Raw genomic sequence first — 27402 nt, forward strand, 5'->3', positions numbered from 1 at the left:
TGTTACCTTTTAAAGCAATATTTAATGGCCCTATGGTTGTCCTTTTATTGGCCATTTTTTTTCCTTCTTGTTTTGCTATTATGAGTGAGGCTTTACCAAGAATCTTTGTGCATAGAACTTTATAAAATCTTTTTAGTTTATCCCTATGGGTAAGTTCCCAAGAGTGGGATTATTTGATAAAGATTGTGAATAGTGTTATGGTTCTTGATATGTATTGCCAAACTGCCATCAGCAAGTATGTATGTATGTAACCATAATTATGTAATGTTATGTTAGGGTAGTATTGGCACTGATTTAATTTGTCTGACAAAGTACCTATTATTCATTTTATATTAATTTTATTAGAATCATTTTCCTTCCTTTGTATTCTCTTTGAATTTTTGTATTATTAGTATAAAGCTCATCATGACCTGATATTTATTAATGATTGATGCCTAGTTTTTCCTATTCCCACTTATTTGTGAACTCCTGTTTGATTCATATTCACAATACTTACCAGCATTCACTAAATATCTGAAATTTTCTCTTGAGTAGTCATCAACTTTTACAAGAATTAGATGTAAAAAAAGTGGATTATAAAATGTGTTGAGTTAGTCTGGGGAAGCTTTTTATTTTATTTATTTTATTTTATTTTATTTTTCAAAGTGGGATTAAGCCAAAATGGGGAAGCTTTTTAGAAGAAAGGACTGTGAAGTGAGATTTGGTGTCATTGCTCCTTTCTCAGTTTGTTAGCTTTAGGACTGAAGCATTTTGAAGGGACTGAGTTTCCTAACCCTCTAATCAGCAAGTACCTTCTAACCTGCAAGACTGCCGGCCAACTGACAGTGAGAATCAAGAACCTCAACATGAACAGAGCTCCTGACAACATCATTAAAGTGAGTGCCTCCTGCATGCTCCAGCTAGGCACCTTGCCTGTGCGTATCCATTCTTTTCTCTTCTTCTTAGTCTCAAAGAAGAGAGGGACCTTGTTTTATCTAAGGCTAATTCTTCTGCCTATGCACTAGATTAATTCTCCTCTTGCCTTTTCAGGAACATTTATCCATTGTTTTCCTCTGGAGTATCTTTATCCTCTTCCTCTCTTATGGGTATTTCCTCTAAATTTAAAATTGTTCAAGTCTTAGAAGATTTCACAAATTCATGTTTCCCTTTAGCCATACATTTTCTCTTTCTTTAACTTTCTAGAAAGAGTAGACAATATTCCACTTATTAGCTTCTCCTTAACTCTTGTTTTTATTTTCTGTAGAGATAGGGTCTTGCTGTGTTGCCCAAGCTGGTCTCAAACTCCTGGCCTCAAGCAATCCTCTCACCTTAGCCTCCCCAAGTGCTGGGATTATAGGCGTGAGCCACTGCTCCCAGCTACTTTTTTATTTAGATACTTATATCAAAGTTATTCGGTATATACTTTAAAGAGTCAAGTAATTTAAGTGATTTAAAGAATCAAATAGGTCTATGAGGATTGTCATGGAAAAAAAATATTTTTCTCACCTTTTCTTGCTAATCAAGATTTTTTTGGGCAATGGTGTATTTGCATACATATCTAGGTAGCATGCTTATATTACAATTGCTATTTCTTGATGTTTTTAATTTAGATCTTATTTATTAACCTTGAACTGTGAAAGCTGACGATTTATCTCACTTCCTTACTCCCACCACAAACATGCACATTTTCAGTTCTCCAATCTTCTCAGCATACTCATACCACAATTTTGATTAGATTAAATTCAGAATTTACAATACAATACTTGTAAGGACTATATAAATATTTCTCACAGCTGAGCTATATAGTGTCTAATGATATTTTGCCTTTCCTGCTGAACATTTTGTGTCTCTTAGAGTTAATAATTGCATTTTTAGGGGAGTGGGACAGGACTTGGTTTTATTGTGTAATTATTCTAAGATCAACACTAAAGTTTGCTTGAGTTTTAGAAATCTTTCTACTTATTCTGTCATTTTGATCTTGAAAAAATCACCCCCTGAGCCCTCAACACTATTCCATTCTAAGCACGTTGCTCTCTTGGTTTGCTGCACTGATGTCTTCTTGGGCTTTTTCTTCATCATCATCCTGGTGATTCCTTTTACCCCTTACTATGTTGGATCCTCTTATTTCCTGAGTTCCACCTCTCTCTCTCTCTCTCTCTATCTCTCTTTTTTTTTTTTTTTTTTACTTATTTTAGTGGAGCACATCTGAGCATTCTAAGGAAGAGTATTGAGAAGCAAATTTTTCCATTTATTTATTTATTTGAGACAAAGTCTCACTCTGTTGCCCGGGCTAGAGTGCCGTGGCATCAGCCTAGCTCACAGCAACCACAAACTTCTGGGCTCAAGCAATCCTACTGTTTCAGCCTCTCAAGTAGCTGAGACTACAGGCATGTGCCACCGTGCCCGGCTAATTTTTTTTATATTTTTATTTTGTTGTCCAGCTAATTTCTTTCTATTTTTTAGTAGGGATGGTGTCTCGCTCTTGCTCAGGCTGGTCTCGAACTCCTGAGCTCAAATGATCCGCCCACCTCGGCCTCCCAGAGAGCTAGGATTACAGGCATGAGCCACCTCGCCTGGTCAGATTTTTACATTTAAACTGTTTCTATGGTTTTTGGATTGTACCAATGTCAATTGGTTTTGATACTGTACTATATACCTGGTTTGTATATATATAACTCCTGTTACTTTGTAACATAAAATGTTACCATTGGGGGAAACCGGGAGGTGGGGGCGTGGGACCTCTCTCTGCTATTTTTGCAACTTCTTGTGAATCTATAATTATTTCAAAATAAAAAGTAAAAAATAAAAATCTCTATTCTACTCTCCCCCTTCAGTGTATCCAGAATTTTTCTGAGAATTTTTTAAGGGCGTCACACCATTTTCTTCTGGCTCCTAGTGTACTGTTTAGAAATTTGGTGCCATTTGTCTCTTGAACCTTTGTGTAACACCTGTTTTTCCCAACCTCTGACAGCATGTGGGATTTTTCCTTTGTCTCTGGTATTTTGAAAATTCATGACAATATGCTTTAGAGTATGTCTAGTTTTATCCATGGTGGTGGGCACTTAATAAACCTTTTTACTCTATAAACTCATATGTTCCAGTTTTGGAAAACTTTTTGGTTTATATATTGATGGTTTCCTCCCCTTCATTTTGTTGTTCTCTCCCTCCGCAGTGCTCAGTAATCAGATGTTGAAACTCTTGGACTGGTCTTTTGTCTTCTAATCTTTGTCTTTCTTCTTTTTTCCCATCACTTTGTATTTTTGTTGTACTTTCTGGAATATTAGTTTAGCTTTTTGTAACCCTATTGCCAAGTTGAGTTCTTTATTTTTTCTATCATATTTTTCATATACCGTAGCTCTTTTTTGCTCATTGAGTATTTTTTAATAACAAATGGCAGAGGGCGTGTGGCAAGTAGGTGAGGAAGAAGACTAGAGTTTTTTTCTTCTTCCTTTTCCTTCTTCCTTCTTCCTCTTTCTTTCCTCCTTCTTCCTTCTACTTCCTTCGTTCTTCTTCTTCCTCCTTTGAGTTGGGGGCTTACTATGTTGCCCATGCTGTTCTTGAACTCCTGGCCTCAAGCAATTCTCCTATCTCCCCTCCCAAGTAGCTGGGATTATAGGTGTCATGGTGCACCCAGCCTGGAGTTTTTTCTTCTGTATTTCATCAGCATACTACTCCTGCCCTCAGCTATACCTGATGATCTCAGTCTAGAGATCATACTTTCCAGCAAAGCTTCTGCCAGGGTAGGTTGTGGGGCCATCACTTGGCTACACCTAATGGTAGAGGAGATTTAGGGGGCTCTAACTGCCTCTTCAACAGAATTTCAATCTGTCTTCCTCATCTTTACCTGTTTTTAATTCCAGGTTTACCTCCACTTATGGAGATAACTGGTGTCTTATCCTTTTGCCAGTCTTTGATATAAATTTAGTTGGCTCTTAACTTTCTCCACCTGGGATTTCAGTTTTCTTCCTTTTCCTTTGCCAGTTACCACTCACCTATCTCTTTTCAGCTGCAAAAATATTGTTGCTTTTGTCTTTTCTCTCATTCTCTTACTTCTTATAGGCTTCTACCTTAAAAATACTCCTTTCTGTTTTTGTCATATTTCAAGAGAGAACAAAGCCAAATGGATGTGTTTAATCTGCCTGTTTAATAGTAAGTTTCTCCTTAATTCTTTAACCTATGAAAGTGTGCATGTTATCCCCACAAACATCTCTAATTACTTCCCAATTGGCCTATCCAATGGATGCTTTTCTTATCCCATTTAACTTTACAGTTGATGCTGTATTTCATATAATTCCTTCTTCAAACTCCCTGTTATCTTCTGTGATACCAGGGCTTGTATCACAAGGTGCTCATTCATGAACTCTACTTCGAACTCTGCTCTACCCTTAAACATCAGTGCTTCACAGTGAATTCAGTGTGTGGTCTCATCCAAATTCGTGATTTTCGGTGTTGTCTGTCTTCTGATAATTCTCATATGTATCTTCAGTTGAGATTTCTCTACTGAGCTCTAGTGAGCTCCAGCTTAGTGTAGCCAACTGTTTAAAGTAATTCTCAACTTGATTGCTTCACTGACTCCTCAGACTGAACTTATGTCTCTGTTTTTGCCACTACCACCACCACCAATAGCAAACTCTCCCCTCTTCCAGCTTACTCCTTCTGTGATCTCTGTCCTTGTGTATGACATTATTGTCCAGCACTCTAGCCATTCTCTGAATCCATAAACGTGGGTGTTATCCTTGACTCCTCCTTCTTGATCACCACCGTATGTCATCAGTCACCAAGTCCTTGGTTTTCTTACTCTATTTTCTACTCTGTTGCCCACTACCTTAATTCAGGCCTTTGTTATACCTAGATAAATTCAGTACTTTTCTAACTGGTGTCTCTAATTCTGGCTCCATTGATTTGGCTCTTAGTATCACTGCCATAGATGTCTCTATCTCATCCTTCAGGGTAAAGTTCAGACTGCTTGGCATGGCACAGAAGGCCTGCCCTGCCTACCTCTGATACTTTGTCTCCTGTAGTCTCTCCACATTCCTTTAATTCTAGCCAGACCAATCTCTTTTTGGTTCCTTAAACACGTTTCATTATTTTGCACATGAAGTATATACTCTGCCCTCCCCTGCCTCATATAGCAAGTTGTGTTCCATTAAGATTCATCTTTAGTTGTACCTGCTCCAGAAAAATTTTTTTGTCCAAGTTTGAATTGTGTGTCATTTTTTGTGCATGTCTTTGTACTTTTTTTCAGTGTAGAATGTCATTATTGGTCTACTTGACTATCTCTCCCTCTAGTCTGTAAGCTTCTTGAGGATGGGAATTGTTTCTTTTATCTGTGTCCTTAGCTTGTAGCATAGTGCTTGGCACATAGAAAACATTCTATGTATGTTGAATGAATGGATGCTTATTGTCAGTGGTTTAAGTTTAATTCTCCTCTTCATTTACTCTCAAAATAGAACTATTTCAGTCTCTCTTCTTCTTCTTCCTTCTTCTTCTTTTTTTTTTTTTGAGATCGGTTCTTACTCTGTTGCCCAGGCTAGAGTGCGGTGGCACAATCGTAGCTCATTATAACCTCAGGTGGGCTCAAGTGATACCTCCCAAGGAGCTGGGACTACAGGTGTGCACCACCATACCTAGCTAATTTTTAAAAATTTTTTTGTAGAGACAGGGCTTCACTATGTTGCCCAGAATGGTCTCAAATTCCTGGCCTCTCTTTTCTTCTTCTGCTTCCCTTCTATTGCCCTTCATACTATCATTTGTTTAAAAGGAAGCTTCCATATATCCAAGATGAGGGTTATGCCACTATCATTGCAGCTGCTGAGCAGGAGCAAATCTTATATAAAATTACTCTGGCCCAGGCATGGTGGCTCATGCCTATAATCCTAACACTCTGGGAGGCTGAGATAGGAGGACTGCTTGAGCTCAGGATTTTGAGACCAGCCTGAGCAAGAGTGAGACCCCATCTCTACTAGAAACAGAAAAATTAGACGAGTGTCATGGTATGCGCCTGTAGTTCCAGCTACTCAGGAGGCTGAGGCAGGAGGATTGCTTGAGCCCAGGAGTTTGAGGTTGCTGTGAGCTATAATGATGCCACTGCACTCTAGCCTAGGCCACAGAGCAAGACTCTTGTCTCAAAAAAAAAAAAAAACTACTCTAGCCATCTGCCTCCTTTTCTCGGTGATCTAAACTTTCCCCTTCCTGGCAACCAGAATGGACATCATCAGTTAGAAGATACAGAGTAATCATAAAATCTTTAATTAGAGATTAGTTTAATTTGAAATGGAGAAATATTCAGCATATGCTATTTATATATGCATGTGTATGGATGTTTTGTGTGTATGTATCTCAAACCACTTCATTCCCCAGCCTGACAGAGAGCAGTGTTTCTGGAAGAAGTGTAACTCATGTTTTATTTCCTCATGCTCAGTTTTATAAGAAGACCAAACAGCTGCCAATCTTAGTAAAGTGCTGTGAAGAGATCCAGCCACATCAGTGGAAGCCACCTATAGAGAGGGAAGAACACCGGCTCCCATTCTGGTTAAAGGTACAACCCTCCTCCTCAAAGTCTGTAGGAGACAGAATGTCACTGAAAATTCTGGCAGAAATATCAAGGGCTACTTTAATCTTCTGATGCTTTAGTTGTAGAACTAGGACTTAAGAAATCTTCGTCATTCACTCTTCCTTCCTTCCTTTCTTGCCCTTCCCCCAGGTGATTCTACAACCTCTTAAAAATAATGGCTAAAATGATAATGTTCTAAAGGAAATTCAGAGAACAGTTTCTAGAGTATATAATTGGAATGCAGTCTTCATAGAAATTTGATATGTAGAAAAACCCTTAGAAAGATGTCTTGAGACTCTCGGAAAGGTCCCTAAAATCTAGAAAGCCCTATTCTTTTTCCCAAATTCTGACTTGTGCTGGATCAAAATGTTCTTGTTCCCAATAGGCTAGTCTGCCATCCATCCAGGATGAACTGCGGCACATAGCTGATGGTGCCGGAGAGGTAGGAAATGTGACCGGAACCACTGAAATCAGCTCAGATCGAGGCCTTGAAAAAGACATCTCGGAATTGCGGAGTGAAACTCGGTATCCACTGCTGTTGCCTAAGGGTGTAGTCCTGAAACTGAAGCCAGTTGCCAACCGTTTTTCCAGGAAGGCTTGGAGACAGAAGCGATCATCAGTCCTGAAGCCCCTCCTCATCCGACCCAGCCCCTCTCTCCAGCCTAGTTTCAACCCTGGGAAAACACCAGCCAGGTCAACTCAGTCAGAAGCCCCTCCAAGCAAAATGGTAGTCCGGATTCCTCACCTGATCCAACCAGCTACTGTCTTACAGACAGTTCCAGGTGTCCCTCCACTGGGGGTTAATGGGGGTGATAGTTTTGAATCCCCTGCAGCACTGCCTGCTATGCTCCCTGAGGCCAGGACAAGCTTCCCTCTTTCTGAGTCCCAGACCTTGCTCTCTTCTGCTCCTGTGCCCAAGGTAATGCTGCCCTCCCTTGCCCCTTCTAAGTTTCGAAAGCCATGTGTGAGACGGAGACCCTCAAAGAGAAAAGGGGCCAAGGCCTCTCCCTGTATGAAACCTGCCCCCCTCATCCACTCTGTACCTGTTATCTTCACTGTTCCTGCCACCACTGTGAAGATTGTGAGCCTTGGCAGTGGCTGTAACATGATCCAGCTTGTCAATGCAGCTGTGGCCCAGAGTCCTCAGACTATTCCCATCACCACCCTCTTGGTTAACCCTACTTCCTTCCCCTGTCCATTGAACCAGCCCCTGATGGCCTCCTCTATCTCACCCTTAATTGTTTCTGGCAACTCTGTGAATCTGCCTATACCATCCACCCCCGAAGATAAGGCCCAAGTGAATGTGGACATTGCCTGTCCTTTGGCTGAAGGGAGAAATACCTTTCAAGGCTTGGAACCCAAATTAGAACCCCAGGAACTATCTCCTCTCTGTGCTACTGTTTTCCCCAAAGAGGAGCATAGCCCAGGACCCCCACCGGCAGACAGAGAGTGCCAGGAAGGATTATCAGAGAACAGTGCCTATCACTGGACTATTGTGAAAACAGAGGAGGGAAAGCAAGCTCTGGAGCCACTGCCTCAGAGCTTCCAGGAATCTCTAAATTCTCCCTCTGGGGATTTAGAGGAAATTGTCAAGATGGAACCTGAAGATGCTGGGGAGGAAATCAGTGGATCCCCTGAGCAGGACATTTGTGATGAAATCAAAGAAGAACACTCTATGGATTTGGACACTGGCTCCCCAAGTGAGGAATTGAGCAGTGCTAGAGAGGTGAAGAAACAGACAGTTTTACAGAAGGAAGAGGAGAGGAGTCCGGCAGCTAAAACCCCTGCAGCTTCTCAAGAACCTCCTGATGAAGGAAACTCAGGGGGAGATGTGAGCAAAGGATCACCAAAGAATGCTTCATCCTCCACGGACCCTGAAGTGATGCTTAGTCCCCCAGGGAAACCCGAAGACTCTTCCAGTGTTGATGGTCAGTCAGTGGGGACCCCAGCTGGGCCGGAAGTTGGAGGAGAGAAGGATGGGCCAGATGAAGAGGAAGAAGAGGACTTTGATGACCTCACCCAAGATGAGGAAGATGAGATGTCATCGGCTTCTGAAGAATCTGTGCTTTCTGTCCCAGAACTCCAGGTGAGAGCTGGAAAATATTTTAAAGTATTTTGTGATTTATTAATATGTCATCTGCTTGCTTGTTACACTATAGATAGTCCTAAAATAATTTTGTATTTGACTTTTGAATGCATTATGGGACATAATTTTGGGGTTGAGGTAAAATGAGAGGAAAGGGGTGAAATTTCACTTCTTATATTTGAGTTAAGCTCATCTAAACATTAAATTGAATCACCTGAGCACCAGTTTAAATGCCTTATAAAATAGCTCTGAAAGCTGGGCGCAGTGGCTCATGCCTGTAATCCTAGCAGTATGGAAGACTTAGAGAGGAAGATTGCTTGAGCTCAGGAGTTTGAGACCAGCCTGAGCAAGAGTGATACCCTGTCTCTATTTAAAATAGAAAAAATTAGCTGGGCATCATGGCACACACCTGTAGTCCTGGCTGCTTGGGAGGCTGAGGCAGGAGGATTGCTTTAGCCTAGGAGTTTGAGGTTGCAGTGAGCTATGATGACACCATTGCACTCTAGCCGGGGCAACAGAACGAGACTCTGTCTTAAAAAACAAAAACAAAACCAAAAAAAATCAACTCATAATTATGGGCCATGACAACGGAAAACTGTCTCCAAGGTAGTAGAGAACTTGCAAAAGGCATCTTCTTCCCCCCTTCTGTTATCAGGCCCAATCTCAGCTATCCCTGGGATTCTATGACTCAGGCAATCAGGCTTCTGATAGCTGTGGTGGGCCCCCCATTGTTCAACCTCAGATCCTCCTGATACAGCTCTGTGCTGTCAGCATTTTGTGAGCCACTAGGAGCCATTATAAGTACTCTGTGGAGGGTTTTGCAGGAAACAATGGAGAAACTGACTTGGCTGGCATCTGAAAGGCGCATGAGTCAGGAGGGTGAGTCTGAAGAAGAGAACTCCCAGGAGGAGAACTCTGAGCCGGAAGAGGAAGAGGAAGAAGAAACAGAAGGAATGGAAAGCCTGCAGAAAGAGGATGAAATGACTGATGAAGCAGTTGGAGACTCTGCTGAGAAGCCCCCTTCTACCTCTGCCTCCCCCAAGACTGCTCCAGAAGTGGAGACCAGCAGAACTCCACCAGGTGAGTTTGGCAAGCCTGTAGGGAAAGACCACTCTCACTTAGCCTCATTGTCTACGGGACAGTGTGCGGAGTGAGTAGCTTGTAAACCAGTTAGAGGATTTCCGGAGGAAATTCTATGGATCTTCTCGGCAACCTCCCTTCCCTGAAACAGATGTTTAATGTGGTACCTTTGCTCAGAAAATTTTAATTTGGTATGTTTTATGTATATGGATTCATCCACATTTTTATACTGGTTCTTACCTTATCTATCATGTGTGAGTCTAAGAGCGATATTTTTTTTCAGAACACACCACTTACTCTGCATCAAGACATAGTCCCTTGGCCAGGCACGGTGGCTCACGCCTATAATCCTAGCACTCTGGGAGGCCGAGGCGGGAGGATTGGTCAAGGTCAGGAGTTCGAGACCAGCCTGAGCAAGAGCGAGACCCTGTCTCTACTAAAAATAGAAAGAAATTATCTGGCCAACTAAAAATATATATAGAAAAAATTAGCGGGGCATGGTGGCGCATGCCTGTAGTCCCAGCTACTTCGGAGGCTGAGGCAGTAGGATTGCTTGAGCCCAGGAGTTTGAGGTTGCTGTGAGCTAGGCTGATGCCACGGCACTCTAGCCCAGGCAAGAGAGTGAGACTCTGCTCAAAAAAAAGACATAGTCCCTTGAAAAAGGCCAACATAAGGCTACACTCACTTGTTTAGATTGTCTTTGTGGATGTGCAGTCGCTAATTATCTTGTTGTCTCCCCAGTTTTTAATGCTGTTATGCTGCAGACTCTTCATAGAACCAACTTGATAGACTTGTTTCTCATACTGTTTTCCCAACAACTTTTCTCCTGAGTTGCTCCACGGCACTGAGTAGGATTTGGATGGGTGGTACATGTGCTGGAATGGGGAGAGTAGGGGCTGCAGGGATAGAGAAACAATCTTTTTCACGTGTACTCCAAGGAGAAAGCATCAAAGCTGCTGGAAAGGGCCGGAGCAATCATCGAGCCCGTAACAAGCGAGGAAGTCGGGCTCGGGCCAGCAAGGACACCTCCAAGCTGCTGTTGCTATATGATGAGGACATTCTCGAACGGGATCCACTCAGGGAGCAGAAGGACTTGGCCTTTGCCCAGGCTTATCTGACCAGGGTAGGCAATTGCTACTTCCTGTTTCTGCCAGTCCCTAGGAATGTGGCTGTTTCTCCTTCAAGGGGGTTGTTTTAAAAATGGAAGTCCGTTTTTCAGGCTTCACATCAGGCCTTGTGTGTCTCTGCCTTAGCTTTTTGGCAAAATATCTCTGTAAGTGAACCACGAGGAGACACAGAGTTTAGTCATAAGTATGCTTTTTGTTAGTACCCTAGCATCATCCCTCTGTAGCCTAGAGATTGACAGAAGGATGATACCACCATCATTAGTGGGAGGTTGTGTCTTTACTGGGTGGGCTAATAAGGACTTTTACTCAGCCCTTGGCTGGAGAAGACAGTTGGTACACTGGCCAGAGAGTGGATCTTAGGGATGTACCTTGGTCTTCAGACATGAAACAAGCTGTTACTGGTAGTGTCCTGGATAATTGTCTCCTTCTGTTGGTAACTAGCTGGTTCCTTTATCCCCGCCAGCAAAATGGAATACTGGCAGTGATAGTCATGGCTTTTTCTTGTCTTCTAATATTTTATTAACATTCCTAACTTATGTATTATTTACTCTCAAATGACACCATGCTGGAATACATGTACAAATACTTCTTATCTGTTTTGTTACATGGGGCTGATATCAGGAAGAAGAGATTAGGGCTAGGACCTAGAGAAAAGCATTCCCGGTTTTGTGGATAGGGCTGTGGTCCTTAGAAAATGAAGGTTTTTTGGTTGCCTACTACCAAAAAAAGATCTCTGCCTTGCTCATTGCTCAGTGTCTTCCATTAACAATCAGATATTAAGACCTGTTGGAGGGGTAGCCTCTGATAATTCTTGGAGCTCTCTAACTATAACTCCTCCCCCCCACCCCCCGCTTCTCCCTTGTACCCCTGCTTCTTGTTGGGGCCCAAAGAAAGGGTGTTGATGATTGAAAGTTTTCCTGTATAGGTTCGAGAAGCCCTACAGCATATCCCTGGCAAGTATGAGGACTTCCTTCAGGTCATCTATGAATTTGAATCAAGTACCCAGAGGCAAACAGCTGTGGATCTCTATAAAAGCCTACAAATTCTGCTCCAAGATTGGCCTCAGCTCTTGAAGGACTTTGCTGCTTTCCTATTACCCGAGCAAGCTCTGGCATGTGGATTAGTAAGTAGAAAGGCAAAAACAGTACACCAGGCTTCTGGATCAGAGTGACACTAGGATTGCATGGAGTTGAGTAAGACTGTTCCAGTCTCCCAGCTGCTTCCAGACGGATAGCCTTCCCCTAGCCCAAAGTGATAAGAGCCTCTACCTTTCAATGGATGATCTTCCCAACCCCATTCTCCCATTTTTTTTACATGGCAAATGAGGGGTTTTACCTTTAGTTATCAATGGAGACCTTAGGTAAGTCATATTTCTCATGTGCTCCTCATGGGTATAAAATTGGCATTCAGTGGTATAAAATATTCATTTAAATATTTGTTGAGTGCCAGACAAGGTTCTAGGTGCTAGGAATATAGCAATTTAAAAAAAGACTCAGTTTCTCATGGGGAAAGTCGTGATAATCCATGAAACATATAAACATATAGTATATATATTATTACAAATTATAAACAGTGAAATACATAGTATATAATGTTTTATAGTGATCATGCTTTATGGAAGAATAAAGCAGGAAAGCAGACTGGAGGATTGTAGTAAGGTAGGTGAGGGGATGGTATATGCAGTTTTATACAAGTGGTCTGGGGAGGCCATTGTGGTAAGGTGACATTTGAAATGTTGAAGAATGAGAGTCTAATCATAAATGGTATCCCAGTAGTCCTGGGCTCCTTGTTATGACTGATAAAAACTGGAATAATGAGATTATTCTGATAGTCTTATGGTAGTTAAATGACAATGAGATGATTATGTATATAATACCCATCTTCTCTTCTGGCATTATGAGGATATTATGAGTGTATATGTGAAAATTCTTTGTGAATTATGAAGTACCACGTGATTTGAGAGTCTGATTTCACAATCCATAAAATAAACAACTCGGCCGGGCGCAGTGGTTCATACCAGTAATCCTAGCACTCTGGGAGGCTGAGGCGGGCGGATCATTTGAGCTCAGGAGTTTGAGACCAGCCTGAGCAAGAGCGAGACCCCGTCTCTACTAAAAATTAGAAAGAAATTATCTGGACGGCTAAAAATATTATAGAAAAAGTTAGCCGGGCATGGTGGCGCATGCCTGTAGTCCCAGCTACTTGGGAGGCTGAGGCAGAAGGATCGCTTGAGCCCAGGAGCTTGAGGTTGCTGTGAGCTAGACTGACGCCACAGCACTCTAGTCTGGGCAACAGAGTGAGACTCTGTCTCAAAAAAAAAAAGAAAAAAACAAAACATAAAATAAACAACTCAAAGCAGGCATATCTGTTGAATCTTTTATTCACATCTTAGTTATTTTGAGTTGGTAGCCCCTAGGGGCCCTAGGTAGATGGGTGCCAGGGGTTTAAATAAGATCTCACAGTTGTAAACTAGGGTTCTGTCATCCCCCATTACTTCCTTAGAACCCGTAAGTCCTGCTCTAGCTGTATAGGTGACTCCTCTTTTGCCCTCTTTCCACTCTGGTAGTTTGAGGAGCAGCAGGCTTTTGAGAAGAGTCGCAAGTTCCTTCGGCAGCTGGAGATTTGCTTTGCAGAGAACCCCTCACACCACCAGAAGATCATCAAGGTCCTCCAAGGCTGTGCAGACTGCCTTCCCCAGGAGGTCGCTGAGGTATTCTTCTGTCCTGCTTCCCTCCTATTGTCTTCTGGGCCTCAGGCCCTTCCCTTCTCTCTTCCCCTAACCTATTCCATATCCGTTTGCCTCTGGAGTACTGTGAGCTTCTTGGAGGAGATGGAGAAGGCAAGGACTTACTAGGTTTACGTAAAGCATGAAGCACTGGGATAGGGAGAAACTGCCACCTGAAACTGGAGCCTTACTGATCTTCATAGGCTCAGGAATGCCACCAGTGCCCTGGAAGGGATGTTTAGGGAAGGAGGTTTTGGGCCAGGTGTGGTGGCTCACACCTGTAATCCAGCATTTTGGGAATCCAAGGTGGGAGGTTCACTTGAGGCCAGGAGTTCGAGATAAGTCTGGGGAACATTGCAAGACCTCATTTCTGCCCAAAAAAAAAAAAATTTTTTTTTTTTAAATTAGCTGGACATAGTGACATGGATCTGTAGTCCCAGCTACTCAGGAGGCTGAGATGGAAGGATCACTTGAGCTCAGGGATTTGAGGCCATAGTGAGCTGTGACTGTGCCACTGCCCTCCACTCTGGGCAACAGAGTGAGACTCTATCCTGGAAAAAAGGGTTGGGGGTGGGAGGAGGTTTTAGGACCTGGGAGGAGCCTGTGTCCTTGCTCTGCTTGGGTAAGTGCCCTAGCTAGAGATCAGTAGTGCAGGCAGCAGTGGAGAGTATAAATATTAGGAATCAAACCTAGCATTAATGCCCCTCACCTGTAGGCAGGCGAGGAGGGAGAGGAAAGTTTGCTTTCAAAGAGAAGCCCTGTGTGTCTCTCAGTGGACTAAGAAAGCAGAACATGAAAGTGTATGGCATTGCTTTGAATGGGTGGCCTAGACAGGATCTAGAGACTTCATCTTTCCCTCTACAACTCTCCTCAGCTCAAGACACAGATGTGGCAGCTCCTCAAGGGCCATGACCACCTACAAGATGAGTTCTCCATCTTCTTTGACCATCTGCGCCCAGCAGCTAGCCGGATGGGTGACTTTGAAGAGATCAATTGGACTGAGGAGAAAGAGTATGAGGTACAAGCCCTGAGGCTGCAGTAGGGTTGTGAAGGGGGAAAGGCCACATGTGGGAGGGATATTGGCCTAGAGTCTGTGCTGAGTGGCACCAACTCCTCCCCAGTTTGATGGCTTTGAAGAAGTGGCACTGCCTGATGTCGAAGAGGAAGAGGAACCTCCCAAGATACCCACAGCCTCAAAGAACAAAAGAAGAAAAGAGATTGGGGTCCAAAATCATGATAAGGTAGGCCACGTTGTTCAGAGTTATCCGTTTTTCATGAGTCAAGCCTTGAGTTTTCTCACTAAACATTTCTCTGGCTTAGTATGGTCCAAAATTTCTGGTCCAAAGCCTCTAGGATCTGAGACAATCATGGAGCATGAACCAAAGGTCAGACTGATATGAACATGCAGAGTCCACGGGAAAACAGTGCAGTTGCTGAGGAGGTCCCATGATTCCCTCATTAGAAGGCTGTTTCTCCCTTTTCTCTCTAGCTCAGAGCTATTTTTCGTACCCTTGAGTCATAACCTTTTCATTTTTGTTCATGTAAGGAAATAGAACCAAGATTCCCTGTGTTTTTAATAATGGTTAGGTGCAATGGCTCGCACCTGTGGTCCCAGCTACTCCAAAGGCAGGAGGATTGCTTGAGCCCAGCAGTTCAAGGCTACAGTGAGCTATGGTTGTGCCACTGCATTCCAGCCTGGGCAACAGAGCGAGGCCCCATCTCTTAAAAAGAATAATGATTGGCCGGGCGCGGTGGCTCACACCTGTAATCCTAGCACTCTGGGAGGCCAAGGCGGGCGGATTGTTTGAGCTCAGGAGTTCGAGACCAGCCTGAGCAAGAGCGAGAGCTCATCTACTAAAAATAGAAAGAAATTATATGGACAACTAAAAATACATACAGAAAAATTAGCCGGGCATGGTGGTGCATACCTGTAGTCCCAGCTACTCGGGAGGCTGAGGCAGGAAGATCACTTGAGCCCAGGAGTTTGAGGTTGCTGTGAGCTAGGCTGATGCCACAGCACTCTAGCCCGGGCAATAGAGTAAGACCCTGTTTCAAAAAAAAAAAGAATAATGATTGCAGCTAATACTTATTTGTATTACAAAGTATCAGCTATTGCTGGAAAGTATTTTACATGGATTAGTCACTCAATCCTCACAATAATCCTATGGAAAAATTGCTATTGTTTGCATTTTATAGATGAGGTAAGTGAAGTGCAGAAAGAGACTACTGCCAGGGTCTTATGTTTTATAAGTGGCAATGTGATGATTTGAACCCAGGTAATCTAGCTCCAGAGTCTGCTTGCACTCACTGGTCTTCAAGAAGTAGTCTTTCTAATCCATGTCTCTTCATTACATGTTTTACTCTTTACTAAGCTGCTGCGTAGGAGTTGAATGGCCTTGAGCAACATAGTTAACCTCTCTTTGTTTCAGTTTCTTCATCATAAATTATAATAATGGTTATATCTTGGGTTTATTAAAGAGAGTATCATTGAATGAGCTTTCCGTATGTACAAAGCCCTCTCTCAAGGGGATTGGAAGAGAGGGGAGAGCTCAAGGCACAGCGAGACAGAAACAAAGACAGACAAGTGAGTAGATCCTATCTTATGATGGAGCTCTCCAGTGACTTTGGCTCAGATTGTATTTGACTTAAATAGTTCTTGAAATATCTGGGCAATTGGGATATGTCAGTCTTTGGGTCATGTAGGGATTGTTTCAAGGATTCATAATAGGTCTTAATCTAGTTTCGTTTATCGATTTCCCCCAGGCAATGTGATGAGATGGTACATAAAAGAGAAAGGGTGGGGAGGAGGTGGGGCGGGGAGGGGAGTGGTTCAGATGGCTCACAACTTAGCTTCCTCTCTTGGTACTGAAAATACTTGGCAGCTAATCAAGCCCAGGTATCTCCTAGGAGACTGAGTGGCCAGATGGGGCAAAGGACTGTGCCTGTTCCTGCCATGAAGGAGGTCCTGATTCTAAGCTGAAAAAGAACAAAAGGAGAAACTGTAGCCACTGTAACAGCAAGGTGAGGAAGGTACCAAGGGCTATCAGAGCTGTCTGTTTGGGGTATTGCTTGCTACTAAAGATTGATACTTTATTGAATTCCTAAAGAGATTATACACATTAATAATATTCAGTATATACATAAGTGGATATATGCAAAATAAATAGAACCTGTTAGAAATATATGATGGATTTTGTTTTTTAAAGGGAATCCTAAAGTTTTTGGAATTTCTCTTAGTTTTTTTTAAATGAATGAAACTGTGTTTAGGCAAACAGACTCTAAAAGTAATATGGTTCTCTAGAGTGGAGACGGTTGGCAGCAAAAATATACTTCTTGATTAGAGAAGTACTGGTGGGATCCAATACTATACTCTGGGCCATTTAAAATCCTTGGAGCACTAGCTAGGTGTGGTGGCTGACACCTATAGTCCCAGCTACTTGGGAGGCTGAGGCGGGAGGATTGCTTGAGGCCAGGAGTTCAAGGCTGTAGTGTGCTGTGATCACGCCTGTGAATAGCCACTGCACTCCAGCCTAGGCAACAGAGTGAGACCCCCATCTCTTAAAAAAATAATTTGTTGGAGCAGGCATGCATGTTGGTCGACTTGCTGAGCATCAGGCAGGGGCTTCTTCCTTTGGTGGGCCCCTAAGACATAAGGAAGTCAGGACACCTTGACTGAGAACGCCATCCCTACAGGTCTATGACAACAAATCCTACAAGAGCAAGGAGCCCCATGAGTTGGTGGGCAGCAGCCCCCACCGAGAGGCCAGTCCTATGCCTGGTGCTAAGGATTCTGGGCAGGGCAAGGACGTGATGGAAGAGGAAGCCCCAGAGGAGCGGGAGAGCATTGAGGCAACCCAGAGCAGGACTGGCAGGACCACCAGAAAGGGAGAGACACCTCTTCCAGGTGAGTGGTCTGACTGCCATCCCAGGCCAGCTCAGCCCTCTCCCTGTATTTCTCAGTCTCATTCTCCCATACTTCAGGCAGGAATCGCTATGAGTCTGGATAAATAACAGCCTTTCCAGGGATGCACACACACTACTTCTTTCACTGATAGACCAACAGGAAACCGTTCTCCTATTCAGCCTTTATTTTCTTTCCTGTGGCCTCACTTCCTTTGCGGAAGTAAGAGCGCTATAAGTTGGACATGATTCAGCATTCTCTTCTTGTGTTCCCATTCCTGAAGCCCTTCTCCTTATCTCCAGATCTACTATAATCTACATTCTAAGGACTCAAGTCATTCTTAGCTTTGGCAGTAGGACTTTGTCTTTGCATAAGTGACTTTACCCACCTCCACCCCACTCTTATAAATTAGAACGTTATCACGGTAGCTTGTCACAGTGACCCTATGGTAATTTTAGTCCTTAAGTACATCTTGATCTTGTCCATACCCTTAGATCCTTATTTTCCTCCTAAGCAGGATTGCCAGTGGGGAGTACCCCTCAAGAAGTCCTTCTTACAGAACAGCTCCTTCTGGATGGCCCACCACCTCGCTTACCAGAGACTCCTCAGTTTCCCTCCAAATCGGGAGCTGTACCATACACTGTTAGGAGAAACCAGGCTGGGCCTGAGGTTCTCTCCTGCCCCAAGGCATCCCTCAGACGCCAGAAAGAGAGGGAGGGCCAAAAGGCAGTGGGTGAGTCAGAGGCTTTGATGCTGGTCTGGGATGTATCAAAAACTGAGAAATTGCCTGGCACTGTTGAACCCTCTGCCTCCTTCCTGAGTCCTGTTTCCTCGAGAACCAGAGACTTAGAAAGAAGACATATGTCTGGAAAACCAGATACTCAAGAGAGCTGGCTGCCCTCAAGCAGAGCTGGGGTGAAGATAGCAGATGGGACGTCCCCTGTCCATGAATCTTCATCAGGAATTGACACTTCAGAAACTTCTCCCAAAGCCCCTAGAGGGGGTTTGGCCAAAGACAGTGGAATACAGGGCAAGGGGCCAGAGGGGGAGCAGCAGCCAAAGACCACAGAAGCTACAGTCTGTGCCAACAACAGCAAGGTCAGCTCCACTGGGGAGAAGGTTGTCCTATGGACAAGGTAGGTAAGGAGGGACGGTGTGTGTTTGGAAAGAGCATAGAAACACGTTTGTGTGGCTCCTGAGCATTAATCATGACACCTGGGTTGCAGAGAAGCCGACCGTGTGATTCTCACCATGTGCCAGGAGCAAGGAGCACAGCCACAGACCTTCAGCGTCATCTCCCAGCAGCTGGGAAATAAGAGCCCTGCTGAGGTAAGTGGGGCTGAGGAAGCCCTGCCGGAGCTTCAAACCCCGGAGGAGCCCAAGAGAAGGCCTGGCAAGAAGAGGACAGGGTGGCCAACTAAGAGGCAGAAAGACAAAAGAAGGATTTGCAAATTCAGGACACTAACTGGTTATTATAAAGGTCTGACTTAAGGAAGCGCTTGACTTGTCAGGGTGATAATGGTTCTAGAAGAAGAGAAAGGGCAATAGATTTTGATGCAGAAGCCCAAAATTTCCATTCCAGTTTTGTTTTTAGGAGGAGTGTGACTTTGGACAAAATATTTAGCCTCTTTAGTTTCCTTATCTGTGAGGACACAGCTGTCACAACCTTGCTGTGTGGAATAAATAAGGGCGTGGTGGTGCGCACCTATAGTCCAGCACCTATAGTCCAGCTACTCGGAAGGCTGAGACAGGAGGATCACTTGAGCCCAGGAATTCGAGGTTACAGTGAGCTATGATTGTACCACTGCGCTCCAGCCTGGGTGACAGAGTGAGACCCTGTCTCTAAAAAAAATTCAAATTGGTATGTAGTACTTAATAAATGTTAAAATGTTCCTGAGGTACTTGGGAGGCCAAGGTGGGAGGATCGCTTGAGCCCAGGAGTTCGAGACCATCCTGGGCAACATAGTGAGATCCCATCTCTTAAGAAAAAAAACGTTACTAAGGAACATTAAATACAGCTCTTCTCCTCTCCTCCTAGGTTTCCCACCGTTTTCGAGAACTCATGCAGCTCTTCCACACTGCCTGTGAGGCCAGCTCTGAGGATGAGGATGATGCAACCAGTACCAGCAATACAGACCAGCTATCTGACCATGGGGACCTTTTGTCTGAGGAAGAGCTGGATGAGTGAGACCTGGGAATATTTGGGTGTCATCTGCATGGGACCAAACCCGACAGGCACCCGGACTTTGGGGGAGAGGGTAGTTGTACTTTGCTTGTACAATCCTTGGGCTCAGTATACAGAGCTGGAGAACAGGAGCTCAGGACAAGGACAAAGTATGGTTGGGGGGAGTGGGGCCCAGGGGGCTTGGCCATCCTATGCATTGTTCAAGGTCTTTTATGAAGACCATACAAGTCTACTTTGTAAATAGCATCACTGGACAGTGGGACTCAGATTTCTCTACTTTTTTTTGGTCTGCTGGCACATATTTATTCTGTGATCTAATCACAGTGTTTCTAAATATGATAGATGCATATGTGGGTGTAGCTAGTCCCAAGACACTGGGCTCCTGCATCCAGCAGTTTATTGCAAACTAGCTCCTCTCCCCGACTCTGGAACTTTAGTCCGTGAGGCCATCACCGTCCTCGTAGCACTGGGCCAGGCTTCGTAGCTCCTGCAGCAGCTCCTCTACGTCATCCTGTTCCACTCCAGCATCCAAGAAGCTGGCCCAGCGTCGCAGGTCGAGTTTGGTGAGCTCCTTTGCCAAGGCTCCCAAGGTCCGGTGCAAGGATGAAGAGGAGCACAGCGCCCCAAACACCGGGATGCTCTCCACTGCTATGACAGGAGGGAGAAATGAGACTTATAAATGGATTGGTATTCTACCCTGGGACTCTGTCGTATTGATAGGGAAGTCTGAGCCCTGGGTAGACTTGATTGTAAAGTAAACTCAATAAATTTTGTGTACTGTCCGCTTAGGATATCAGTACTCCAGAGGAAAAGCATTTTTCTCAGGAGCCATAGGGTGAATAAAGGAATGTTTAACTGTGAACTTTTTAAGTACTTTTAATGCATGAAGGGAAATAGTAAACCTCTCCCATACTTGAAATCTCAGTTTTCTGCACCTTCTACATACCTGACCCCCTGGGGGAACCATTGAGAACCACAGGATGCTGGCTGAAGCCCGAGGAGAAGAGACAGGGGTAAGGAGGCACCACCATGCAGGGAGTCGGCAGCAGATGGGAAGAACTGTGGGGCAGAGAGTAATAGAGTGAGCAAGAAGTCACAGGAGGTCTAAGGTCTTGGAAAAGGGCAGGAGCAAGCCATTATACTGACCTCATGGCTCTAGGCTGCTGCTGTTGTAAATATTGGGCCAAGACTTCTTCCCCAGTGGTACACGCATGGAGAGGGGAGGGCAGAGGTGTCCCTGGGGAGAGCTGACTGCGAGAAGAAAGCCAAAAACACCTTATTCATGTGGCAGCATTAATAAGAAACTAGGCATTCTTATGTTATCAGGCTATCAGCTGAATCAGGATGGTCGGGCTTTTCTTCTTCTTTTTTTTTTTGTTTTTCAAATAGGGGTTGTGGAATAGGGAAGGAAGAGTATCATTAGGATGCCCAGAGATATTAGGGAGAAAAGGACATAAAACAAATTCTGACAAGGGCTCCTACGGACCGCACCAGTCCTCACCTTGTGTGGCATGCTCTCTCTATGCCCCTTAGCACCACCGATTGGGCAAAGCAGCGTGTTCCAGAAGGGTCCCCACATGCAGACAGTGGGGTCCATGGGGTGGCTCCTCCAAGCTGCACCAGGGTATCAGGAAGGGACTGGCCTGGAACCAAGGGGAAGGGGATGGTTGCTCCTGCTGTCACCACCTAAAGATAAGGAAGAGAACAGGTTACAAAACTTTCTGTCAGCACTGACCCAACTCCTCACAAAGCTTCATACCTTTTTCCCGGAGAAGCTCAGCATATCAGCCAGATGAACCATGGAAACTGGAGAGGAACGTAGGCGATAAGGAACAGTGACTGTGTCCAGGGCTGTTGCCAGGATGGCACTGCAGTGGTAGGGCAGAGTGGCCTATAAAGAGGACATGGAGAGGAGGATTTAGCCTTTGGGGCCTGGAAAACAATGTTTGGAAGCAAAGCATTAATGGCAGAAAGCTCTGGGGGAAGAAGCAGGGGTGTGTCTGGCTCAAGGCTAGACAAGCATAGGACAGTGTGATCTGAGAGGCCACATCACAGCTGAGTTCAAGCTCAGGCCTGAAGAACAGAGCCAGTATCAGATACAGGCTGACGTGGGGAGTACATGGAGGCCCTGTGGCCAGCTGCAGTCAAAACAAGAGCACTGGTCCTTACGTCGTAATGCAGGTAAGGGAACTTGACAGGTGGCTCAGGTCGCAGGCCCAGGCTCCCACTCAAGGATAAAGGGCAGACGAGAGAGCTGTAAGCAGTCAGGTGCACCAGACCGAAAGCTGTGTTTAACAGGCGATAGATGTTTTTCTGGGGCTCCTGGTGAAAGAAAAGAGAGTAGTTTGCATTAAGCAATTGTCTGACCAGGATTCCATTTCTCTCTCCCTACCCTGTGACTGCTTTTTCTTGCAAGTTCCACTCACCTCAAGATTGTAGGGACCAGGCAGCAGGCCCCATGTTATTATTCCTCGCCCTGAATATTCATCTTGTAGCAACTCTGCAGCCTTAGCCCCTACCCCAGAGAAGCCATCGTGTAGGTCACACAGGATCTGGAATCCCTGGACAGAGGTGAATGGTGAAAGACAGTTAAAGAGTATGATGAGAAAAGCTTCTACACTAAGGGTTCACCTTGGCACACAGCTACCTGCAAGAAGTCACACTCCTCCACATAGAAATGCAGCCTGTCCTCCAGCTCTTCCAGATATCTGGGTTCCTTCAGGACACTCTCCCCTTGGCCAAAAGCCTCCAGCCGACCTGCTTCCCTGCCACAAATAAACACAATCCAAGAGTTAGAATCCTCCTCCTCCACTCCTCAATCTCTTTTTGTTTTGGGGGAGGGCAGGGAAGATGGCCTCAAGAGGCTCGTCCAACCCAAGTTTCTTGCCTCACGAGGTCCCCATACCCATCATGGTTGTACTTCTGAATCATACAGATGCTCCGGGGATGGAGATGGACTCTGAGGAAATCTGACCAGACTCTGATGCTGCCCTCTGTGGGGATAGGTGGTTTTGACGTTGTAGCAGTGGTGTGTGGCAGGGGACCTGAAGAAAAGCAGAGGAAATGTACCTTTCTCTGTCTTCCTGCTCTGCCCCAGTCCCCATCCATCAGTATCCGGGGAAGTCTCACCTTTGCCATTGGGAATGGATTTGACCCTCCAGACACCATCACTGCTTAGTACTCCCTAGGAGGGGTAAGAAAAATCTACATTTAGTTCCAGGCAGTTTAGAGGCAAAGGCTGCTTTTTCCTCCCTGAGTTTGCTGACACACCCCACAGCCTCCTTTCTATTCAGGTAGTCAGTTCAGGCAGTCCTCAGGGAAAGAAGTGCTTTTTCCCAAAGTAACATTCTAAGGCAGTTATGGTGATTAAAATCCTCCTTTTATCTTCCCCAGCGGAGGCACTCTGGTTAGCATGGTTCAGGGCAGAGGCCCTCACCTCTGCACTTGGAAGGTCCTGGAGATAAGTGTTCTTGGGATAGAGTTCCTCTTTGTGTGTAGTGAGCTTCCCCTGCCTGAAAGAGATTGGAGTTTGATCAAAGAAACTTTCACTATGATGAGTTCTTCAGCTTTCTGTGCACATACATATTCCCCACCCCTCTCCCCACAGCAAATACACACCATGCTATTGCAGCATCTAGCTGTTTGTCCCTGTAGAGTGCACCTTCCTCTTTTAGGGAACTCAGACTACCTGTACAGAAATAATAAACAATGTTAGGTCAAAGCCTAGGGCACCCTCTCCCTCCCTTCAGCTAATCCTTTGATCACCTGACAAGCTGCTGTCACCATCCCTCCAACACATGGCTTTTACAAGCCTTCTTGGATGTACATTAGTTGGGGGTGGGGACAACTCTGGTCTAGGAGAATCCAGATTCCATCCTTCAGTTTCCAGTTTAGTCATTAGCTTGTGGGACCTGGGGCAAAAGCCACACCCACTGGTCCTACAGGAGTGTTACAGTTCAACATCTCACTGTCTACAGGGACTAGCAGCCTATTCCAGAGACGGGTCTTGAGCAGAGTAAAGTTTGGCCTTCCTGCGTTCCTCGGGTGTTGGCGTACTATGGGTAGCTCCTATCTCTGGTTCTTCGGCCCAATAAGGTGGGAGGGTCTTGAAGCGAATGGATGCTAGAGACTCCGCACACAAAAGGGAAAAACAGCATCGGCTGACCCCTGCCACTTCCTCACCCTTCAGATCCATGAGGATGAGTCGCGGCGTGTAGGTCTCCTGGCCGTGGACCGTCCTGCCCGTACGGTACAGAACGTCGGGGCACAGCTCTCCCGGCGGCTCCTCGCCATCGGTCGCTCGGCCCAGCGCAGCATCCTGGGGAGGCACAGAGGGAGGACCGGGCTCAGAGACGGCGAGAGTGGCAGGCCGGAAGTCAGAACTGTAGATTCCGAAACCCTCCGCGGGGGCAACTGCCGGGAGACCTCACCTGCTGGTTCCACCAGTGCGCTCCCACGAAACCCGCAAAGTGTCCCAACTGCAGTGTGAGCACCTCCCGGACCCCGCCCGCCATGCCGCTCTGCACCGCCCCTGCCGGTCCACTCGCTGCTCCTAGCCGATTGGCTTGGCAGGCTTCTGGGCGGGGCCTCATTCTCTGAGTCCTATTGGTCCACAAACACATCCTTTCCCGTTGAATAAACGATTCGTTGGGCTCTAGAGGCACCGCCCATCGTTCCCTCCCTCTTCGCTGGCGTAGACCAATCCTGCTTCCCTGTAGTTGCCAGCGAGAGGCGGGACTCCGCGGGCCTCGCCGGAAGCTGCCGGCGCCGGAGCCGACATGCCGGGATGGAGTAATTTGGGGGTTGGTGTCTTTGCGCTTCACGTGGGGCGGCCCTGGCGCGTGTCACGGAAGGCTCTCTTCCTATTCCTTCTTGCAGCTTTTGTCCCTTTTCATGCAAATATCTCTGCTGGCTAATAGCTCCTCAGACAAAAATAAAACCTTGCCGGAAAAAAGAAGTAGCTCCCTAAAGCTTCCCAGTGGGCACCCTCTTCCCCTCAAAAAGTCACACAGTTCCTGACTTCTAAGCCTGTGAGCTAGCCTGTCATTTGTTTATCTATCATCTACCTATCATTTATCTATATTTATTTATATCTGTTACGTTGTGTAAAGAAATCGGAGTTTGTATTATTTGGGGTCTTGCCTTTGTTCAATATGGTTTGTGAAATTCACCCCTATTACTGCCTGTACCTATAGCTCATTTTCACCGCTGCAGAATAGTCCACTGTATGAATAGACCACAAGTGGTCTATTCAACAAAGAATATATTCTGCTAATAATAGACTTCGGGATTTTTTCCAATTTTTGGTTGTTAGGTGCTACGATTAACATTCTTGTTCCTATGAACAACTTTTCTCTTGGGTATATACCTAGGAGTGTTAATTTTGGGGTCAGAAGATTGTGTATGTTCAAACTTGGTAAATAACAAGCTGTTTTATAAAATACCAATTTACAATGGCCCCACTAGTGTAAGATTGTTTTCGTCTGGTGTTCCATAACCTTACCAACATTTAAAAACTTTAATCATTATCATGATAGTTTTAATTTTCCTGATCACTAATAAAGTTGAGAGAACCTTTTATGTTTATCGGTCATTTGGATATCATTTTTAGTGAAGTTCCTGTTCAAGTCTCTTGTCCATGTTTCTCTTAGCTTGTATGTTTCTCATTAATTTGCAAAAGTACTTTATTCTGGACACAAGGCCATTGTTAGTTCTCTGTTGAAAATATTTTCTCCCACTCTGGCCCTTTCTTTCTTTTTTTTTTTTTTTAATAGAGACAGGGTCTCGCTCTGTCGCCCAGGCTGGAGTGCAGTGGTGCAGTTACAGCTCACTGCAACCTCATACCCCTGGGCTGAAGGGATTCTAACTCAGCCTTTGGAGTGGCTGGGACTGCAGGCGCTCACCACCATGCCTGACCCTTTTCATTTTCTAAAGGAGTCTTTTGAAGAACAGAGTTTTGTTTTGTTTTGTTTTGTTTTTGAAAAAATGTAGTCACGTTTATTAGCTGTCATTTTTCTGTCACCCCTAACACTCATCCTTCCCCCTTTTTAAGTCTTATTGTGGACTTAGGAATCTAAGACATTTTTCATAAACATGATATTTAAAGATAGTATGAAATTGGAACAGACCAATCGAACAGAATCAAGAGCCCAGACCATAACATAAAAAGCATTAATAATATTTGAAAATATCAGTAAATATAAATATGTATATATATATATATTTTTAGAGATGGGGTCTTGTTCTGTTGTCCAGGCTGGAGTGCAGTGGACCCATTATAGCTCACTGCAGCCTTGAACTTCTGGACTAGAGCTAGCCTCCTGTCTCAGTCTCCCAAGTAGCTGGGACTACAGGCACGTGCGACCACGCTCAGCTAATTTTTCTTATTTTTTGTAGAGATGAGGTCTCACTATATTGCCAGGCTGGTCTTGAACTCCTGGCCTCAAGCAATCCTCCCACCTTGGCCTCCCAAAAGACTGGAATTACAGGTGTGAGCCACACCACCCCTGGCCTGAAATTTTGATAGTAATTGTATTGAATCTATAGGTCAATTTGGGGATAAGTGCCATTTTAACACTATTGAGTATCCCAATCAATGAACATGGACTGGCTTTCCATTTATTTATACCTTTTTAATTTCCATCCATAATATGTTGTAGTTTTTAGTGTACATTTTGCACTTCTTTTAAATACTCGAGATAGAATTATTTTAATTTCATTTTTGGATTTTCATTGCTAGTATCAAGAAATACAATTGTTTTTTTTTTTTTTTTTTGTAGGCTAGTCAAGTGAGGCAGTGGGAATGGAGAAGGAACAAAGGAATCTGTAACTGGTTGTGATCAATTAGTTTAAACACCACTGCATTCAGACCAGCCTACAATTGATTTTAATATATTGACCTTGAATTATTGTGACCTTGCTGAACTTGTTTTAGTTCTAGTAGACTTTTTTGGGGATATCTTAAGGTTTTCTACATGCAAGATTATGTCATCAAAAAATAAAAGCTGTTTTACTTCTTCTTTTCCAATCTAGATCCAACCTAGTTGAGTGATGAGGAGAAGCCCTAAGAGGTTAGGTGTGCAGCAGCTTAGCATGGGGACAGTAAAAATTAGGGCATGAGCATCAGGACTACAGAAGGGTCTTAAGAAAAAAAAGGGGACTGGAAAGGGTAGATTATGATAGAGTATTTGGGAAAAAATTAAGAATTTCTATTTAGCTAATTACAAAAGTAATGAGGTAATCCTTCCGTAGAGACTTTCTATGTCAGCTATGGTATAGACATACACCTTAATATTCCATATGCTTATGAATTCAGGGGGAAGCATTTCCCAGCCTCATTTGCATCTTAAGGATCAAGCTTGCCAAAATGATGCAGGTCCTGACCAGTAAGCATCTTCTGGTAAGAGCAGTGGCATCTTGTTTTTTTGGGAGGCACCAACAATGGAATTTGTGGGGGCTGGCTGCCATTGTCACTAACATAGGCTACAATGTGGATGGTTTATTTTGTTTTAATTAAAAAAAATTTTTTTTGTAAACATGGGCGGGGGGCGGGGGGCGGAGGCATGTCTCACTGTGTTGCCTGGGCTGGTCTTGAACTCCTGGCCTGAAGAAATCCTTGTACTTCAGCCTCTCAGAGTGCTCTGATTATAGGCATGAGCACTATGGCCAGCAGTGTGGATGTTCATAGAAGCAGTGGTGTCTTTACCCCGGTACTCTCCTCCTCTGGTGTGCTCGGGTGTCTGTGGCTGCAGAGCCTATGACACTGC

At 44.6% G+C, this 27402-nt stretch overlaps 2 protein-coding genes across 4 annotated transcripts in view; one reads left to right on the plus strand and one right to left on the minus strand.

Annotated features, from left to right (window-relative positions):
* Window positions 1-19651, plus strand: part of LOC138390787 (GON-4-like protein) — a 73462-nt gene extending 53811 nt beyond the window's left edge. The window contains exons 19-32 of one of the 2 annotated variants that reach the window (XM_069480453.1): window positions 725-875; window positions 6401-6517; window positions 6918-8618; window positions 9443-9698; window positions 10637-10821; window positions 11751-11948; window positions 13392-13535; window positions 14425-14568; window positions 14672-14791; window positions 16458-16571; window positions 17244-17454; window positions 17969-18587; window positions 18678-18780; window positions 19490-19651. In XM_069480453.1, the coding sequence (XP_069336554.1) occupies window positions 725-875; window positions 6401-6517; window positions 6918-8618; window positions 9443-9698; window positions 10637-10821; window positions 11751-11948; window positions 13392-13535; window positions 14425-14568; window positions 14672-14791; window positions 16458-16571; window positions 17244-17454; window positions 17969-18587; window positions 18678-18780; window positions 19490-19639 (4213 nt within the window). In that variant the 3' untranslated portion in view covers window positions 19640-19651. Of the gene's footprint in view, window positions 1-724; window positions 876-6400; window positions 6518-6917; window positions 9152-9442; window positions 9699-10636; window positions 10822-11750; window positions 11949-13391; window positions 13536-14424; window positions 14569-14671; window positions 14792-16457; window positions 16572-17243; window positions 17455-17968; window positions 18588-18677; window positions 18781-19489 lie in introns of those variants that run through there. The other variant, XM_069480454.1, reaches the window with a different exon arrangement.
* Window positions 19652-20061: 410 nt separating this feature from the next.
* MSTO1 (misato mitochondrial distribution and morphology regulator 1) lies at window positions 20062-24150 on the minus strand. 2 transcript variants are annotated; one of them, XM_069480457.1, is made up of 14 exons: window positions 24067-24150; window positions 23819-23954; window positions 23255-23324; window positions 23073-23148; window positions 22766-22820; window positions 22542-22680; window positions 22284-22401; window positions 22063-22197; window positions 21806-21958; window positions 21396-21527; window positions 21138-21322; window positions 20783-20887; window positions 20583-20695; window positions 20062-20281 (listed from the first exon to the last, which is right to left on the minus strand). In XM_069480457.1, the coding sequence occupies exons 1-14, from the start codon at window positions 24148-24150 to the stop codon at window positions 20070-20072; spliced, it is 1713 nt and encodes a 570-aa protein (XP_069336558.1). In that variant the 3' UTR covers window positions 20062-20069. The 2 variants fall into 2 exon arrangements, with proteins under 2 accessions (XP_069336558.1, XP_069336556.1); XM_069480455.1 differs by having other exon boundaries at window positions 20062-20284.
* Between the last annotated feature and the right edge of the window lie 3252 nt (window positions 24151-27402).

This window comes from Eulemur rufifrons, chromosome 8, assembly GCF_041146395.1.
Source record: "Eulemur rufifrons isolate Redbay chromosome 8, OSU_ERuf_1, whole genome shotgun sequence".
NCBI lineage: Eukaryota > Metazoa > Chordata > Mammalia > Primates > Lemuridae > Eulemur > Eulemur rufifrons.